Source organism: Rana temporaria, chromosome 6 (assembly GCF_905171775.1).
Source record: "Rana temporaria chromosome 6, aRanTem1.1, whole genome shotgun sequence".
In the NCBI taxonomy this organism is placed as follows: domain Eukaryota; kingdom Metazoa; phylum Chordata; class Amphibia; order Anura; family Ranidae; genus Rana; species Rana temporaria.
In genome coordinates this window covers 51177263-51195010 of record NC_053494.1, presented here as the reverse complement: position 1 = coordinate 51195010, position 17748 = coordinate 51177263, and the positions used below count along the sequence as shown (strand labels likewise).

The following is a 17748-nucleotide window of genomic DNA, read 5'->3' as shown; positions in this document are numbered from 1 at the left end:
GATTCTCAGAAGAGTTACGACGGTGTAACTCAGGAAACACCGTCGTATCTCTGTTTCTGAGCCCGGGTATCTATGCGAGTGATTCTTAGAATCATTTTCGCATAGATACGGCCAAGATCCGACAGGTGTAAGGCACTTACACTGTCGGATCTTGGATGTAATGCAACGCCGGCCGCTAGGTGGCGTTTACGTTCAGGTCTCATTTGTTTATGCAAATGAGCCCGATACGCCGATTCCCGAACGAATTCGCGTCGCGTAGCCGTCGCTTGCGTAAGGTTACCCCTGCTATATGAGGGGTAACCTTACGCCAGTCCGCCGTATGCCATGTTAATTATGTCGTCGCGTCCGCGTCGTCTTTTCCCGTCGGGTACGTCGTTTTCCTAAGTCGTTCTTGAATACGACTTTACGTCAATCACGCACACGTCGGCGTCATTGACGTTTTCCGTCGAGAACTGGAGCATGCACACTGGGCTATTTTAAGCCCGGCGCATGCGCAGTTCGATCAGCACAGGGGCGCGCTTAATTTAAATACAAGCCGCCCCCTTGGAATTACGCTGGGATACGCCGGGCCAATTACACTACGCCGCCGCAAATTACGGAGCAAGTGTTTGGGGAATATAGCACTTGCTCCTGTAAGTTGGGGCGGCGTAGTGTATATAGCTTACGCGCCGCCGCCGCAGGATCTACCAGAATCTGGCCTTTGAGCACTGCAGGGACACAGTGAAGCAAATTGGTTGTATCTGTATGTGGTCTTGTCTATAGCAACCAATCATTGTCTCCTAGGCATTCTCTTACATGAGTTCCAGAGCCCCACGTTTTGAAAAGGGGGTCTATGTAATAGATTGGGCTTTGGTGGCCTTCAGTGTATCTTGTCTCTTAATAAATACATCTGCAAGTGTGCTCTATATCAAACGATGTCACATAGTCAAGGTCGGCACCTCCTTTTAGTAATAGTGCGCCAGTCTCTCCTGCTTTGTTGTGACTGTAATTGGGAAATTGGCTGATGGGACTCACATGAAAGTAGCTTCCAGCTTTAAATATGACCTATATTTCTCACACCCAATAAGCTCTCTGTGATGCAGTCTGTGTGGCACTGCAGTTGCATGACAGTAGATAATGGAAGACGTGAACCATGTGATTAAATTTAATGGATGAAGGCCAGCAGGCTAAAAGGCAGCAGTGGATTCTTTCAGTCCCGGTGATTGTTTGCACACTATCAGAAATTCAATTGCAGTTAATGCTCTGATATTTTTTTGTCTTCTTTCTGTTTAATGGCTTTACTTTGCTTAAGGAAAATTCTTTCACAATAGAGAATGACTGGGAGGAAGACTCACTTTATTAACCTTAGAAGATCTTTTTTTTGTATTTAAAATCTTTCCTTGGCTCCTAGATAAGAAGGAAAGCTCTGATTTGGTTAGTGGACACTGGGGGCATGTCACATATGACGGGGGCTGTCATTTCACAGAAGCATAAATTATCAGATGATTTTTATTCGTAGAGCAGCACGGCTTTTCAGTAATCAAGTTGTCTTTGTCTTTTCTGTGTACCAGTTACAGCAACTCGCTGTTGCCTTGTAGATATTTGGCACAAGGGGCTCTCACTCTTAGAAGCTGTGTTAGCAGGTTTTTAATATCATCCTAAAGTGGAACTCCCACTAAACCCTTTTCAAGTTTTTTTTTTTTTTTTTTAAGTGTATTTTGTGCGTGTACTCGAGAGAGGAGCCGAACTGCAGGAGTTGGGAGTAGGCAGGCCTCCCCCAGAGGCAATCTGCCACCTTTCTCCATGCCCCGGGTGGCAATGGCGGGTGTGTGAGGGAGTCCTCCCACACAGCCCGCCCTACCTGCTCCGCTTTGAAGCCCAACGGGGCAGAGGGACTCCCTATAAGGGAGTGAGAGGATTAGCCCGCTCAACCAGCCCCGTTAGTCCTTCGCCTCTCTTTTTAGAGACCGCGTGGTCAAAGTGCATGTATGTTAACCCAATTTCGAGTGCGTGTGTAAGTGTGGTGGTTTTTGTGGGAGGGGGGTGGGCGTACTAAGCGCAGGCTTACCTCGCATAGCACACCCACCGGGAGCCGGGCTGAGACCACCAAACTCAATTCATATGTAGCCGAGACCGGGATCCGAACCCCTAGCTGCAGAGGTGAATGGCTTGTCAGCGCAGTGCCAATCGCGTTGAGCCAACGCAGCTCCCTTTTCAAGTTTTTAAAGTGATATTAAAGTTTTTGTTTTTGAAATCACAAACATGCTATACAAAACCACTGCACAGAGCAGCCCAGATCCTCCTCTTCTCAGGTATTTAGCCAGCGCTCCTGGCCCCTCCCTCCTGCCGAAAGTGTCCCCACAGCAAGCAGCTTGCTATGGGGGCACCCAAGCCAAACCGCTGCTCTGTGTGTCCATTCAGACATGGATCTCCCCTCCCTCTCTCTCCCCCTCCCTCTCTCTCCCCCTCCCTCTCTCTCCTCCTCCCTCTCTCTCCCCCTCCCTCTCTCTCCCCCTCCCTCTCTCTCCCCCTCCCTCTCTCTCCCCCTCCCTCCCTCCCTCTCCCTCCCTCTCTCTCCCTCTCTTCCTCTCTCTCCCTCTCTCCCTCTCCCTCCCTCTCTCTCTCCCCCTCTCTCTCCTTCTCCCTCTCTCTCCTTCTCCCTCTCTCTCTCCCCTCATTGGCTCACTGACTTCGACAGCAGTGTGAGACAGTGGCGTCCAGAAAGTGGGGGTAAATCCCCCCCCCCCCCCCAACAGTGACCCCTCTACCCAAAACTGCTGCCAAAGAATCTTTTGCATTTGAGAAACATCCGGGTGTGTTGGATGTGTGGTCCCCAGCTAGGATAACTTCTACCTGCCCCTTTTTAATACCACTGTGTCTTGTAGTGGTCAGCAGGAGGAACCAGGAATCCGACACCCTGGGAAGTGTGAGATACAGAATATTCTTCAGGCATTGGTAGATCTGTAGGCGGCTGGACATATAAGTATTAACGGTGCTTTTTAGAAGTGAAAGGGTCACTTTAAAGTCTGTTACACACTTTAAGTGTTTTTTCATTCAACCAACCCAGCGGGCTGAATGAAACAAAAAAAACTGGGGAGCTCGGAACCATTTAGAGCTGCACGATTCTGGGGAAAAATAAGAATCACAATTTTTTTGCTTGGAATAAAGATCACGATTCTCGCAGCGTAACATCTTTCACATTATACAAAAAAAATAGGCCAACTTTACTGTTTAGTTTCTCAATTTAATTCAACAAAGTGCATTCTTTTCCCCCCAAACCGCTGCGCAAATACAGTGTAACATAAAATATTGCAAAAAACACAATTTTGTTCTCTATGGTCTCTGCTAATATATATATATATATATATATATATATATATATATATATATATATATATATATATATATATATAATGTATTATGTTTGGGGGTTCGAAGCAATTTACTAGCAAAAAAATATTGATTTTTATCTTGAAACCAACAACTTCCCTCGTTTACAGATCGAATCGAAGTTCATTCCTTTGATCTAAAGAACAAAACGTTAAAATGGCTGAGGAATGTTGTGAAACTTGGCAGTCTGTTTTTGTTTTTTATACAGCTGTCGGCTTGAGCAGAGAACTCTGCATTGGATCTGGAAAATGCTTTGTTAAGATCTCAAGGGGGAAAGAATTGCGATCTTGATTCTTAACGGTTAATAATGCAGCTCTACTATAACCATGCAACATTAGTACAGCAAGCCAAGCTCCTCACTCAGCTGTTGTGTTCTCACACTACTCACCCCCCTCCCCCTGCCTGAAGGCAGCGGTCAGCGCTTGTAGCCATTGGCTGATCGGATGCTGGGTTTTCAGCCTGCCCGTTCCAGAGAAGGCAGTCATTTAACCAGCTTCTGTCGGACATGCTGATGTCCACACGGGGCAAATGTCAGCAGTTTTCTGTTGAAACGGCCAACACAGGCCAATTTATGGCCTATGTGTACCAGGCTACAGTCTTTCTAGTAAAACAAGCGCCAAGTTCCTTAAGTGCTAAAGCTGTCAGTCAAGTGTTTAGATATGGGACCCGGTGGAGCGTAACCCAGTGCTGCTGCCAACCACTGGAAAATGGATAATGGAAAAACAAAAAAAAAAAAAACACAAAAAGCAGCACTCGATGGGAACTGTTCTCATGGAGCGCTGCTTTTTGTGTTTTTTTTTTTTACAGTCTTTCTACGCTTACATTCTAGTACGCACCATGTACAAAGGGCCAATGACCACATAATGTAATCCTAATGCAAACTTTATCATTAGCATTGTTATTGCTAGTAATAATTGAATTACAATGAAAGGTCTGTGTCACAGTGATTGCAGTGATTTGTAGTTGAGTTGCTGAGTGATTGGCTTTTTGTAACACTTGGAGCGAGCGGCAGGATCATCAGCTTCATTAGCGTTTCATGTTCTCCAAGCCAGCTTCTGTTGATCACGGTACACACCGGCATCTTGTAGCCAGCTACAGCAGCAGCTCTACAGCCAGATGCAAACTGCCAGAGTGATTTGCAGCTGCTTTAAATCGTTGCTGTGGAGTTATGTGCTTGACATAGCCCTTATGGAAGCCATATGTCACTTGCCACAATTGTGTGAATCTAAAGTCTACGAAGATTTATTATTTTACTGATTGAAAAAAAAAAAAGAATGTCCTCAGTTCACTTGTTTAAAACGATCTCTCTATTTTGTGTCCACTATTTAGACTTTGACTTCAGCGTCCCCGGTTCCATGAAGCTGCACAATCTCATTTCCAAACTGAAAAAGTGGATCAAAATTCTGGAGGCCAAAACGAAGCAACTACCCAAATTCTTCCTGATCGAAGAGAAATGCCGCTTCTTGAGCAATTTCTCTGCTCAGACAGCAGAAGTCGAGATTCCAGGGGAATTCCTAATGCCGAAACCCACACATTATTACATCAAAATAGCCAGGTAAATGAAGCGACGCGCTGGACGCAAAGGAAATGCAGACAATTGCCCTTTATGATACAAATGATGCTATTGACAGCACCTTTGAAGCAAGTTTTGTTTGGAACTTGCGTGACCTTGCTGCTGTCAGACCGTGATGAATTGTTTATTAACATTGCCATTTTGGGTACCACTTTTAGCGTTACCTTGCTACCTGATTGTTCTGGAAATGTGTTCTCATTTCTCTCGTTGCCATGACAGTTCTAGGGCATTGTCCTTTCTTGATAGTAAAATGCTGGAATACAAAGAAAAATTGAATGCAGCCGGCTAATGGCTTCCCAAGTGTAGTCCTTGACAGATAACAGCAGGCCAGGTCAGAAAAATATTTTTTAAAGGGGCGCAGCAGGAAATGAATCTTATTTAAAGACGTACTGAAGGAAGAAATGAATTCCTTTCACACGCAGCAGAGGCTAGGGAATTGATGCCTGAATAGACACGCTTTGTCCTACCTCGGTGCATCATTGTGTTGTTAGAGATGAATAGAGGGAGAGAGATCTACAAAGTGTTCTGTGACATCACAAAATGGCTGAATCAGAACATCCTTTCCTTTACTGTACAAAGGTGTTAACAGGTTGAATTTAGGGCTTTATACTTGCATGTCTGTCAGCAATCTCTAACAGTTTTTCATAGAAATTTAATATCTTTAATTTTGCAGTTAAAATATAGATACCTTATATACTTGCGTATAAGCCGACCCGAATATAAGCCGAGGCACCTAATTTTACCACAAAAAAATGGGAAAACGTATTGACTCTAGTATAAGCCTAGGGTGTCCATCTGCATGCCTCACTGTGCCTCACTTTGCCCATGCCTCACTGTGCCCATGACTAGACTGATGTTTAACATGGGAGTCTATGGAAGGGGTACCCGGCTTTGAAAAATTGGTTCTCCCCGGCCGTAGGTCCCCCGGACAACAAACTTTGCACACTTGTAGAAGAAGAGTGGGGCTACATATGTGCCAAGTTTGGGTTCCAGGGGACCTATGGCCGCCCGGGACCGGGTCCCCAAAGTCAGAGAAATCAGGTGCAAAAAGGTGACTCGAGTATAAGCCGAAGGGGGGCATTTTCAGCACAAAAAAAGTGCTGAAAAACTCTGTCTATACTCGAGTATATACGGTAATGAAAATGGGTTGCCTCATAATTAGACAAAGATAGGGGTGGGTGCCATCATCCTAAAATATGAAATTCAATTAAGGGGGAAGGAGATAAATGAGGGTCACTCCAAAAAATAAAGCCCTGATCGCCAGTGGTGGTTAGACTGTTGCGGCACCCAGACAAGAAATGTTAGGTATATAAAAATAAACCATTTATTACAAAAATTGCAAAATGAAGAATCCAAAATACACAATTAACAATCGCATTGGTGACTTAACACCAGAGCGTTAAAAACATTACAAGCTCCACAGGTGTGTAGAGAACATAGTTGATGTGGCTATTGACATTAACATCTGGAATGATAAGTAGTCTCATGATTATATGTTCAAAATATACTCCATTGTAGAACCCTCCTTAAAAAACTGTAATACTTGTAGCTGCGCTACAATGGAGTATATTTTGAACATATAATCATGAGTCTACATATCGTTCCAGATGTTAGAGCTTGACGCCTCCAGAGGAAGTGACTTGGTCACGAAACATGTCGAGGAAATGTCTGTTCTCTACACACCTGTGGAGCTTGTAATGTTTTTAACGCTCTGGTGTTAAAGCGGAGGTTCACCCAAAAAACAAGTATATAACATTACATTCAGTATACCTCAAACATGTACAGTATGCTGTTTTTTATGTTTTTTTTGGGGGGGGGTGTACATACAGTATTATCGGTATTTTCCTCCCGGCTTCTGGGTACTCGCTCCCGCGGGAGTGGGCGTTCCTGTGCAGTGCCGCAATGTCATCTGGGACTTCGCCCATATGATTGACGTGCTGAGAAAAACTCCCCCCGGCGAATAAGGTGCGTCACGACTTTCCGAAAGTAGTCGAACCGCGAGCCGGCTCTATACGGCGACTGCGCAATCAGTTCTACACGGCTCCTAGTCGGTGCGCAGGCGCCGTATAGAGCCGACTTCCTGTCCCGCTTCCTCCTTCTGCCGAGGGGCTGGTAAGGCGAATAGCTTAATTGCCTTATTGCAGCCCCTCCCTGTAGGCGAGCGCCTGTCCAATCGGACGGCGCCGTGCCGCTCGCGCATGCGCAAGTGGGTGCCCGGCCGTGAAGCCGAAAGCTGTCACTGCCGGGTGCCCACACTAGGAATGAAGACGCCGGCCGGCGAGGGGGGGTGAGGAGCGGAGCCCCGGCCGGCGCGTCGCTGGAACCGTGGAGCAGGTAAGTGTCTGTTTATTAAAAGCCAGCAGCTACACTTTTTGTAGCTGCTGACTTTTAATAAACTTAAAAAAAAGCTGGAACACCCCTTTAAGTAGAAGCAATGATGTACACATCTCCAGCTAATGGCTCATCTACACATCTCTGTTTTAATTCGGTATTTGATAATTTTTACTGTAATAATAAATGAAAATAGAACAGCAAGCATGTAAAAATCGTTTAAGGGTTGACTCCAAAAATGGAAGATATGTGCTCACTGAGGCTTTCTAGTTTCAGACAATTAAAATGGTGAACTTGGCCTATTGGTGTATCTGGTTATATGTATATCTCCCCCTTACTATCGCTATTACGGTATTTAATAATAAAAGTAGGTTTTAGCCGTGATGAAGGCTGCTGGAAAAATTGGAAGATGATAAACTTGGACGCTGTACAGCAGCATCTTCCCAGTAATTTCACATTGCTGCCTGCTAGAGAGAATGCATTTACAGCTTAGTAGGACAGCTGTGCTCATCGCACCTTCCCTTTCACACACAATCAGAGGTTCTCATTTTATGGCTTGAAACCTATTATGTTAAGTCTCTACATACTCATACTTTTCAAGCAGTATGCTCATCTCGGTTGTTTTTAGAGCGTCAAGTGAGTTAACCTTTTCCCATCCAGATGTTGCTCAACCACAATTTCAATTGTTTTGAAGCAGTCTATTTTCAATGTCTTCCATGTTATCAGTAGTAGCATTTGTATTTTGCTTAAGACCCTGTATATCTATAACCATAAAATAGAGGAGCCAAATTTGTGCTGCAAATTAAAGAACTCTCAATGTATGCCTTCAGAGATACCTAAAGAAGTTAATGTGCTCACTATATTCTGAGAATCACTTTCCCCCCCAGGAGTCTGTTCAGAGGTATCAGAATGAGCTTTGATATTGTACTGCATTAAAGGGGTTTTAAAGGTACAATTTTTTTCCCCCAAATAGCTTCCTTTACCTTAGTGCAGTCCTCTTTCACTTACCTCATCCTTCGATTTTTGCTTTTAAATGTCCTTATTTCTTCTGAGAAATCCTCACTTCCTGTTCTTCTGTCTGTAACTCCACACAGTAATACAAGGCTTTCTCCCTGGTGTGGAGTGTCGTGCTCGCCCCTTCCCTTGGACAACAGGAGAGTCAGGACGCTCTCTACGTTGCAGATGGAGAAAGGAGCTGTGTGTTAGTGGGCGTCCTGACTCTCCTGTAGTCCAAGGGAGGGGGCGAGCACGACACTCCACACACGATCGTTTTAACCACTTAAGCCCCGGACCTTTAGGCAGCTAAATGCCCAGGCCAGGTTTTGCGATTCGGCACTGCGTCGCTTTAACAGACAATTGCGCGGTCGTGCGACGTGGCGTCCTTTTTCCCCCACAAATAGAGCTTTCTTTTGGTGGTATTTGATCACCTCTGCGGTTTTTATTTTTTGCGCTATAAACAAAAATAGAGCGACAATTTTGAAAAAAATTCAACATTTTTTACTTTTTGCTATAATAAATATCCCCCAAAAACATATATAAACACATTTTTTTTCCTCAGTTTAGGCCGATACGTATTCTTCTACCTATTTTTGGTAAAAAAAAACGAAATAAGCGTTTATCGATTGGTTTGCGCAAAATTTATATTGTTTACAAAATAGGGGATAGTTTTATTGCATTTTTATTAATTTTTTTTTTTTACTACTATTGGCGGCGATCAGAGATTTTTTTTCATGACTGCGACATTATGGCGGACACTTCGGACAATTTTGACACATTTTTGGGACCATTGTCATTTTCACAGCAAAAAATGCATTTAAATTGCATTCTTTATTGTGAAAATGACAGTTGCAGTTTGGGAGTTAACCACAGGGGGCGCTGTAGGAGTTAGGGTTCACCTAGTGTGTGTTTACAACTGTAGGGGGGTGTGGCTGTAGGACTGACGTCATCGATCGAGTCCCCCTTATAAAAAGAATCACTCGATCGATACGCCGCCACAGTGAAGCACGGGGAAGCCGTGTTTTACATACGGCTCTCCCCGTTCTTCAGCTCCGGGGAGCGATCGCGACGGAGCGGCTATAAACGAATAGCTGCACCGTCGTCCCAGGTCGCTTCCCGCGGCAATCCGCACGCAACGGAGGGGGTCCCGATCGGACCCCCCACCCGCTAGAAGGCAAGGACGTATATATACGTCCTTCTGCCTGTACGTGCCATTCTCTGGACGTAAATAGTCGTGTAGCGGGCATTAAGGGGTTAAATTACATTTTTAAAAAACGTCGGTTTTACAACTTGAAAAATGATCGTGTGTACGCGGCATCAGGCTTCATTAGTGGTCGGTAAGGTCACTAGCTTTAATTATGGACCAATGGGTGTGAGAAATGGGCAGGCCAGAGATTGATTTTAGAGTGAAAGTAGAGATTTGTGTATATGTATGCATGAATATATAGAATTTTGAGGTCACAGCCAACCTATATGCTAAAGATTCAGAAACCTGTTTTACTGGGGACCAACAATATATTTCTGGCATCATTGATGGGCTAGAAGATTGAGTGCTTATTTAATTAATGTGTTTATGGTATAGAAATATCTATAATCTGACTTCTTTTGTCTCTAATAGATTTATGCCCAGAGTAGAGATTGTCCAAAAGCACAACACTGCCGCCAGAAGACTGTACATACGTGGGCACAATGGCAAGATCTACCCATACCTGGTCATGAACGATGCCTGTCTGACAGAGTCCCGCAGGGAGGAGCGCGTTTTACAGCTGCTGAGGCTTCTGAATCCATGCCTGGAAAAAAGAAAGGAGACCACAAAACGTCATCTTTTCTTCACCGGTAAGTCTTCTACATCATCTTCTCTACTCGCCTTTTCGGAGGATACTCTGGTGCAAGTCTGAGGCTCCATTCACACCTTGGCGACAAACGCCCAACGCCCGTGCCGCTGGAGGGGAGAATTGCCATTGATGTCTATGGAGATGGTTCACATCTCATAAACGCCGTACGCCTGTCGCCTGAAAACAAGTCCTGGACCCTTTTTTTCAGGCGGCATTGGCGTTCGGCCATAGACATCAATAGCAATTCTTTGTGAAAAAAAAAAAAGAGTAACCTAATCGCGGCAAAATACGCCTCGTACGCGGCTTTACAATGTGAATGGGGGCTTAAAGGAAAAAATAAATGTAATCACTTTTTGCCAGAGATGCTTTCCTTTCCTTTCCTTCCAGTTTATTAGTTCACCCTATGTGTTTTTTTTTTTTTTTTAAATAAATCTCCCCACTCCTGCACCTTTGTTTAATCCAGCCAATCATGCCATTAGTAATAGCAAAAAATCTTACAAAAAGGAATAACATCGCAAATGAGATCATCGGCACGGAATATGTAACCATAAATAGGATGGCCTTTAGGAATGTTTTCTTTTAAATACAAGTTTAATAAATAATTTAAAGTGCTTAAGCTCCTGTAGGGTTATTTATCCCATTACAAAGTATAGGCTGCCCACAGAGAAGGTTATTCTCACCCCCCGCTTGCAGTAACTAGGAAGAGAAGGCAAGAGCCGACTGACTAATGAACAGAAAACACGTGACCCGTTTTGTGCTAATGAGCCTGTAATTATCAGAAAGATAGCACATCGCAGACCACTTCATCAAGGTTTTCTCTGCTTCCCAAATGTTTCTAAGCTGGAGCCTTTGCTTTAAAGGGATAATGTAATTTAATACAGAATCTTGTATTCCAGTTCCACATCCCTACCCGCCTCATCACATTTTGAAATCTAAATATAATATCCTCTGGCTTTCCTTGTCTTTAGCTTGGTTGGCCGCTTTTTCCTCTTGCGTCTAGGCCCAGCAGCACATACATCAGGGGTGGCCAACCAGTGGCCCGCGGAGCCCTCTGATGTGGCCCGCGACCTCCTGTTCTGGAATAGCGGGTTGGCAAGCCCAGATCGCAGGTTGCCGATCTGCCATACCACAGCATCAGTGTTGTGAATAAAGCTGGTGGTAGAGGAAGAGAGTGGCTGCGGAGCAGAGCCCCATAAGCTGATGTTTCCTCTACAGCGCTGACTTTGCCACAGAAGGAGTCTATGGCAAAGTTCAGCTAACCCGCAGGATAGACACATGTGCACTACGCCGCACCCATGGTGTGGGTAAACTGCAGCACATCAGTTAAAAGCAGTCTTAGGCTTTTTTCACATGATCAGCCCAACCAAATGGGACCCTCAATTCACCTCTATAGAGCGACAGATGTCCATTTACGCTCGCCTACCTCCAATCCAAAAAACAGAAGGGAATTCAACCCCTTCCATCTGGGCAGATTGAAGGGCCCATAGAGTAGCCGTGACCTGTCATCTGCCCGCTTCCCTCATTGTGGCCCACGACTGGTTACCAAGTTTTTTAAGTGGTCCTCGCTATTCAAAAGGTTGGGCAACCCTGACATACATGATCATTTCACAAGTTGCAATTGTGAAAGTGGTTATAAACATTGCCCAGCTTGTGGGTAGGCTAAGCAGCAGGAAGAAAGATCAATTTATCTTATTTCAGTTTTTTTGTTTTTTTTACTTTATTGAAACATTTGCAATTACAATATACAACACAGCATGTTCCAGAACGTTAAGAGTCAGAGACTAGACTTGCAATGGGGTTTCAAAGGTACAGTAACCAATACCGTGTTCCCCAAAAAAAGGACCTACCCCAAAAATAAAACCTAGCGCTATGTTCCAGGAAAGCTGCAATATAAGCCCTACCCGAAAATAAGCCCTAGCTTTTAAAATGCTTGTTAAATCCTATAATCCACTCTATTACAGTAGTATATAATGTACAATGTGTGTGTTTCTGTGATATAATTGCGGGTAAGAAAGCTCCAGCGGGTCACAGAAGCGCAGAGCGGCACTATAACGAAGGTATTTGGCACAATTATATTACATAAACACACACATTGTACATTATATGATACTGTAATAGAGTGGATTTTAGGATGTTACAAGCATTTTAACTCCGTACACACTGGGGATTCCTGTCAGGCAGGTAGAGAGAAGACGGCACATTAAATGGTAAGACCTACCCCGAAAATAAGCCCTACTGTGTCTTTTGTTGCCAAAATTAATATAAGACCCGGGCTTATTTTCGGGGAAACACGGTAGCATACCAAGAAGTTACTAGTAAAAATAAATGCCCTACCACAGAGTCACTGAGACTCGCCCCACCCTCCCGCTGCACGCTTAAAACAGGCTTTTCAGTTGCACAGAGCAGGTAGGTATGACTTTTTTTTTTTTACAATTTAATAAAAATAACTCTCACTATCACACAAAACCTCATTACTTTATTTTGTGAACTGGTATTGTGCTGTTATCGCATGTCCTGATGGCATTATGAGAATGTACAGTATAAACCATATGAATATTGGTACAAATGTGAAGCGTTTTAATGCTTTTCAATGGATATAATATGTATAAATGCTTGTGTTGGTCAGAAGAATTTTCCTTTTTGCATTAACACACCCAATAACTGCTACAATACTGAGGCCCAGATTCACAAAGACTTACGACGGCGTATCTCCAGATACGCCGCCGTAAGTCCGAATGGCCGCCGTTGTATCTATGCGCCTGATTTATAGAATCAGTTACGCATAGATTTGGCCAAGATACGAGCGGCGTAAGTCTCCTACGCCGTCGTATCTTGGGTTGCAATAATTACGCTGGGCGCTAGGTGGCGCTTCCTTGATTTCCGCGTTGAATATGTAAATGAGCAAGATACGCCGATTCACGAACGTACATACGCCCGTCGCAATTAGTTACGCCGTTTACGTAAGACATACACCGGCGTAAAGATAAGGCTGGTCTCTAGGTGGCGCAGCCCATGCAAAGTATGGACGTCGGAACAAGCGGATCTTTTTACGTCGTTTGCATAAGTCGTACGCAAATAGGGCTATGCGTAAGTTACCTTCACGTCACAGGCATTGAGCTGACGTATCTTTGGGCGTAAATACGACGTGATACTAAGCATGCACCGTTCGTTCGGCCATGCATCTACATGGGGTCAAGCCTCATTTAAATACAACACGCCCCCTACCAGCCTACTTTGAATTATGCACGCTTACGCCGGCCCATTTACGCTACGCCGCCGTAACTTAGGACGCAAGTGCTTTGTGAATACAGCACTTGCCTCTCTAAGTTGCGGCGGCATAGCGTAAATACGCTACACCCGCGCAACGTAGAACGGCCGTACGTGAATCTAGGCCACAAACTTTTATAGTTGGGTGCCATTGTCCTAAACTACAATCTGGCTCATCAGTGATAAAGGTTGTCAGGAAATAGTAGTTCATCTTATCAACAAGGGGGGCATTAGGTGATCAATGGCTTTCAACTCCCGCGATGAAACCAGACCAAGGCGATTTTTATCAAAGCCAGGGGCTTTCACAGATTCTCATAAAATAGATTTTAGGGCTCAGGCTTTACTTGCCGGGCCATAAAATTTAGTGCTGATATCTGAACTAAGGCCTTGTTCATACAGGTGTCAGTAAATGAAAGAGCAGTGTATACACCAAGCTTTTACAAAGTATTTGCAAAACTTGCTTTAGCCTAGGTTCACATTGGAGCGATTTGTCATGCGATTTGAGAGATCAAATCGCATGACAAGTCGCAGCCTATTGGCGGCAATGGCACTGTTCCAATCGGTGCGACACCGATTTTGCGGCGCTGCACCGATTTGCAAAAGTAGTTTCTGCACTACTTTTGCCGATTTCAGGTGTGATTTGTATAGACATCAGTGTATGAAGCCACACAAATGTCTATCAAGTAGCACCTGAAATCGCGCTGACCTTGCTACTTTGAAATCGCGCTACTTCAAGTAAAGTAGCACTATTTCAAAGTAGCATCAGTGTGAACCAGGGCTTAAGCAGATTTGTTAAAGATTCTAATGCAAACTTCGTTCATGTATGACTGCTAGACAGAAGTCCTAATGAGAGTGCCAACTGTCATTTCTAAACAAGCGGTTGGCAGACTGTTAACTAGTGCTTAAGCTTACTGACAGCTTTGGGGAGCATTGACCTCCTTTTTTTTGGTCCCTGGCCATATTAAAATGCTTAGGCCTTGCGATTGGGTGCTGGCACTGTCACAGGGGGTGGAGGTCACATACTTGGAAGGGCCAGGTCTTGCCAATTTCCAAGGAGTAAGAAGTGTTTCACCAGAAATGACAAGAAGAGTTGAACATGACTTTGCTGGTGTTTAATGGAGTCTATGAAAGATCAATGATGTCCTGTAGCTAAAATACGAATTGGTTGTGGATGCCATGTCAAGTGCTAGGTGCCTCCCTCTGCTAATTTCTTGGTCAGACAGATATTTACACAGTGGTATTATGGCTTTTCCTGTCTGCATTACTTTCCTGTTGCATTAATCAATTTCTCTCTCTCTCGCTCTTCCTTTTTTTTTTTTTTTTCACTCCCTCTCCAAACAATAATTTCCAGTCCCCCGTGTTGTGGCCGTCTCACCGCAGATGCGTCTGGTTGAAGACAATCCCTCTTCTCTCTCCTTGGTGGAGATCTATAAGCAGCGATGTGCCAAGAAAGGCATCGAGCATGACAACCCTATTTCACGTTACTATGACAGATTGGCTACAGTTCAAGCGCGAGGGACTCAAGCCAGTCATCAGGTACGGAATCTTTGATTAATGAATTTGGAAGGTGCACTGTAGAGGCATTCTACACCCTGATCTGGTTTAATCATCCTGCGGTATCTATTTTCATGCAAGTATGTCATTTCAGTGGAAATGAGCTCAGCCTAAGATGATTATAAGCTTATTCATCTTGAGCAGCTGGACAGGGCTTTTTGATGTGCATATGGTCATCTGCTAAAAGATACATTTTCTGCATATGTGCCTTACATGCTTTGTCTGTTTCCTGTAGAGATTTGTTTTGTTTGCTGTTCTTAAAGTGAACCTGTTGACCTTTATTATTTTGAACACAGAAGTGCTGCCATTAGGGAGACAACGTGATCAGTATTACCTCTCTGGTCCAAAAAAATCTTCCTTGGTGCCTTTTTGAGAATACCTACACTTTACTGTGAAGCCCAAACTGGAGGCATAAACTATGCCTATCTGCATCATTAATCCCGGCTTCCTGTCTGAAACCCTGTACACACGGCCCAGATTCTCGTCAGGAAAAAAAACGTTGTTTTTCCTGACGAGATTCCTGGCAAGATTCTCTTGCCGGCCAAGTGTACACACACACCATTCAAAAGAACCGCCGTTCTTTTGAATGGCATGAACGCAGTGACGTCATCGACTACGACGAGCATGCGCTTGTCGCACTCAATGCCGCCGCCATCTTGCTTCACCCTACCTATGCCTTGGAAGCTACCGCGCATGCGTCAAAGTCATTTCGAGCATGCGCGGGTTTCCATGGAAAGGTAAGTATACACACGCTCGGGTTTCTCGGCAGGAAAACACTGCCAAAAATCTCACAACGAGAAAATAGAGAGTAGGTTCTCTATTTTTCTCGTCTAGATTCTGGGCAGTTTTCTTGACGAGAAATCTCAAAGCCTTGTACACACGCTCAGTTTACTTGGCAAGAAAGCTCTGCCAGCAGTTTTCTTGCTGTTTCTTGCCTAGAAAACCGTGCGTGTGTACGAGGCTTTAGAGTATCCTATTGGCCAGAAGACAAAAAAAAAAAAGATTTCTGTCTGCATTGCTGTTTGGAGATTCTTGCATCTTTTTGGTCTTTCTCATAAGTGACTATAGCCTATTCCTTTGTGTATTTTATGGTGCACCTGCTGTCCAAACAGGGGGCCGCCTACCTTATTGAAGGATAAGGGCCAATTCACACTATATGCGGTGACCAATGCTTTTCCGCATAGTAAAACATCTGTCATCGCAGAAACACACAGGAAACAATTGTTTCCTATTTGTCCCGTTCACACTTCAACATTGCCTAGTACTGCGCTGCAGCATGCTGTGATAAAATTCTGCATATCGAAACAATTGTTTCCTATTTGTCCCGTACACACTACAGCGTGGCCTAGTACTGCGCTGATAAAATGCTGCATTTTATCGCAGCACACTGGCCCGAATTGCACTGCAATATCAGGCAGCACAGTGTCCGACATTGCAGTGAATGAAATGTATGTTTTTTACACTTCAAATAAAGTTAGTACAAAAAAATAAAGGGAGCTGTGGGATGCGATTATTTGTGCATCACACTGCCCCCTAATGCAGTGGCAATGCAGAGCTGCCGGAGCAGAGAATCGCTTGGGCTGCTCTGCGTTTTCAGAGGGTCAGTGTAAAAACTTGCCCCGAGTCTACTTTAAAGTGAAAGTAAACCCTCCCATCGTTTTCAGCCAAGGAAGCTACCATCTTGGCCTCTGTTTAATCTACAACTGCCATGATGCTGCACATGTGATCGGTTATGACACTGGCCATTGGATGGTTTGACAGTCTGGTTGAGAGCACAACCAATGGGAGCATTACCGGCACGTATCGGAAATGTAACTGTTATTTGAAATGGTTTAATTCCGCTTTAAAACACGGTGCTTTTATTCCTTACCTTCCCCCCGCCTAATCCACCCACCCATTCCACAATACTTGCCTCGCTGCGTCTGCACATTTGTGCCCTATAGACTTCTATGGGGGTCAGACCTTGTGGCTTAATATAACAAAAGTCTTTAAAGCGGAGGTTCACCCAAAAATCCACTTTTTGACATTAGCTGTAGCATACTGCTAACATCTGCAGTATGCTGTTTTTTTGTTTTTTTTTTACTTGTACTTATCGTTATATGAGCCCTTGTTTTCCGGCTCCGAGCGGGGAATCCTGCGGGGAATGGGCGTTTCTAAGCGAAGAGGAGTTGATTGACGGCTGCTAAGGCACGTCTTGGCCTCTGTTTAATCTTCAACTGCCATGATGCTGCACATGTGATCAGTTATGACACCAGCCATTGGATGGTTTGACAGTTTGGTTGAGAGCACAACCAATGTGACAGTTAGCATTCCCGGCATGCCAGGAATGTAACTGCTTTTTCAAACTGTTAAATTGATGGATTTACTTCCGCTTTAAGGATGCTGGAAAGTTCATTTTGAGGGTGAACCTCCGCTTTAATTCCAAAAAGGAAAGCAGTTTCCATAATTGAAGTAAATGGTTTTTATGAATAAAATAAAAAAATGGCTTCCAATACATAGGATTTCTTTCACTAACTATGGTTCTGAGTACTAAGAGCATCGGCCCTGCGGAGTACACATTATTATGTGCATGACAATAAGTCTGAGCAACTTACAAAACAAATTGATGCACTGAGAACTCAAATGCTGAGCACATTTTGGTCAGTCAAGGTGAAGTGCTATATGTGAAGTACTGTTCCATAATGGTTCGAACAATGGCATACATGGAATAGTTTAAGCAAACTTTTCCAGCTAAAGGTTACTCAAAAGGAAACACTGTTTTTATATCCAAGTCGGGGGCAATAGTACTGCAAAGGTTTATTAACTTGTGGTATCTAAACGTAT

At 44.1% G+C, this 17748-nt stretch overlaps 1 protein-coding gene across 3 annotated transcripts in view; it reads left to right on the top strand.

Annotated features, from left to right (window-relative positions):
- LOC120943465 (transformation/transcription domain associated protein) overlaps positions 1 to 17748 on the top strand; it is a 263678-nt gene that overhangs the window by 233810 nt on the left and 12120 nt on the right. For all 3 annotated transcript variants that reach the window (XM_040356782.1, XM_040356783.1, XM_040356780.1), the window contains 3 exons: positions 4699 to 4924; positions 9888 to 10105; positions 14723 to 14907. In XM_040356782.1, the coding sequence (XP_040212716.1) occupies positions 4699 to 4924; positions 9888 to 10105; positions 14723 to 14907 (629 nt within the window). The remainder of the gene's footprint in view (positions 1 to 4698; positions 4925 to 9887; positions 10106 to 14722; positions 14908 to 17748) is intronic.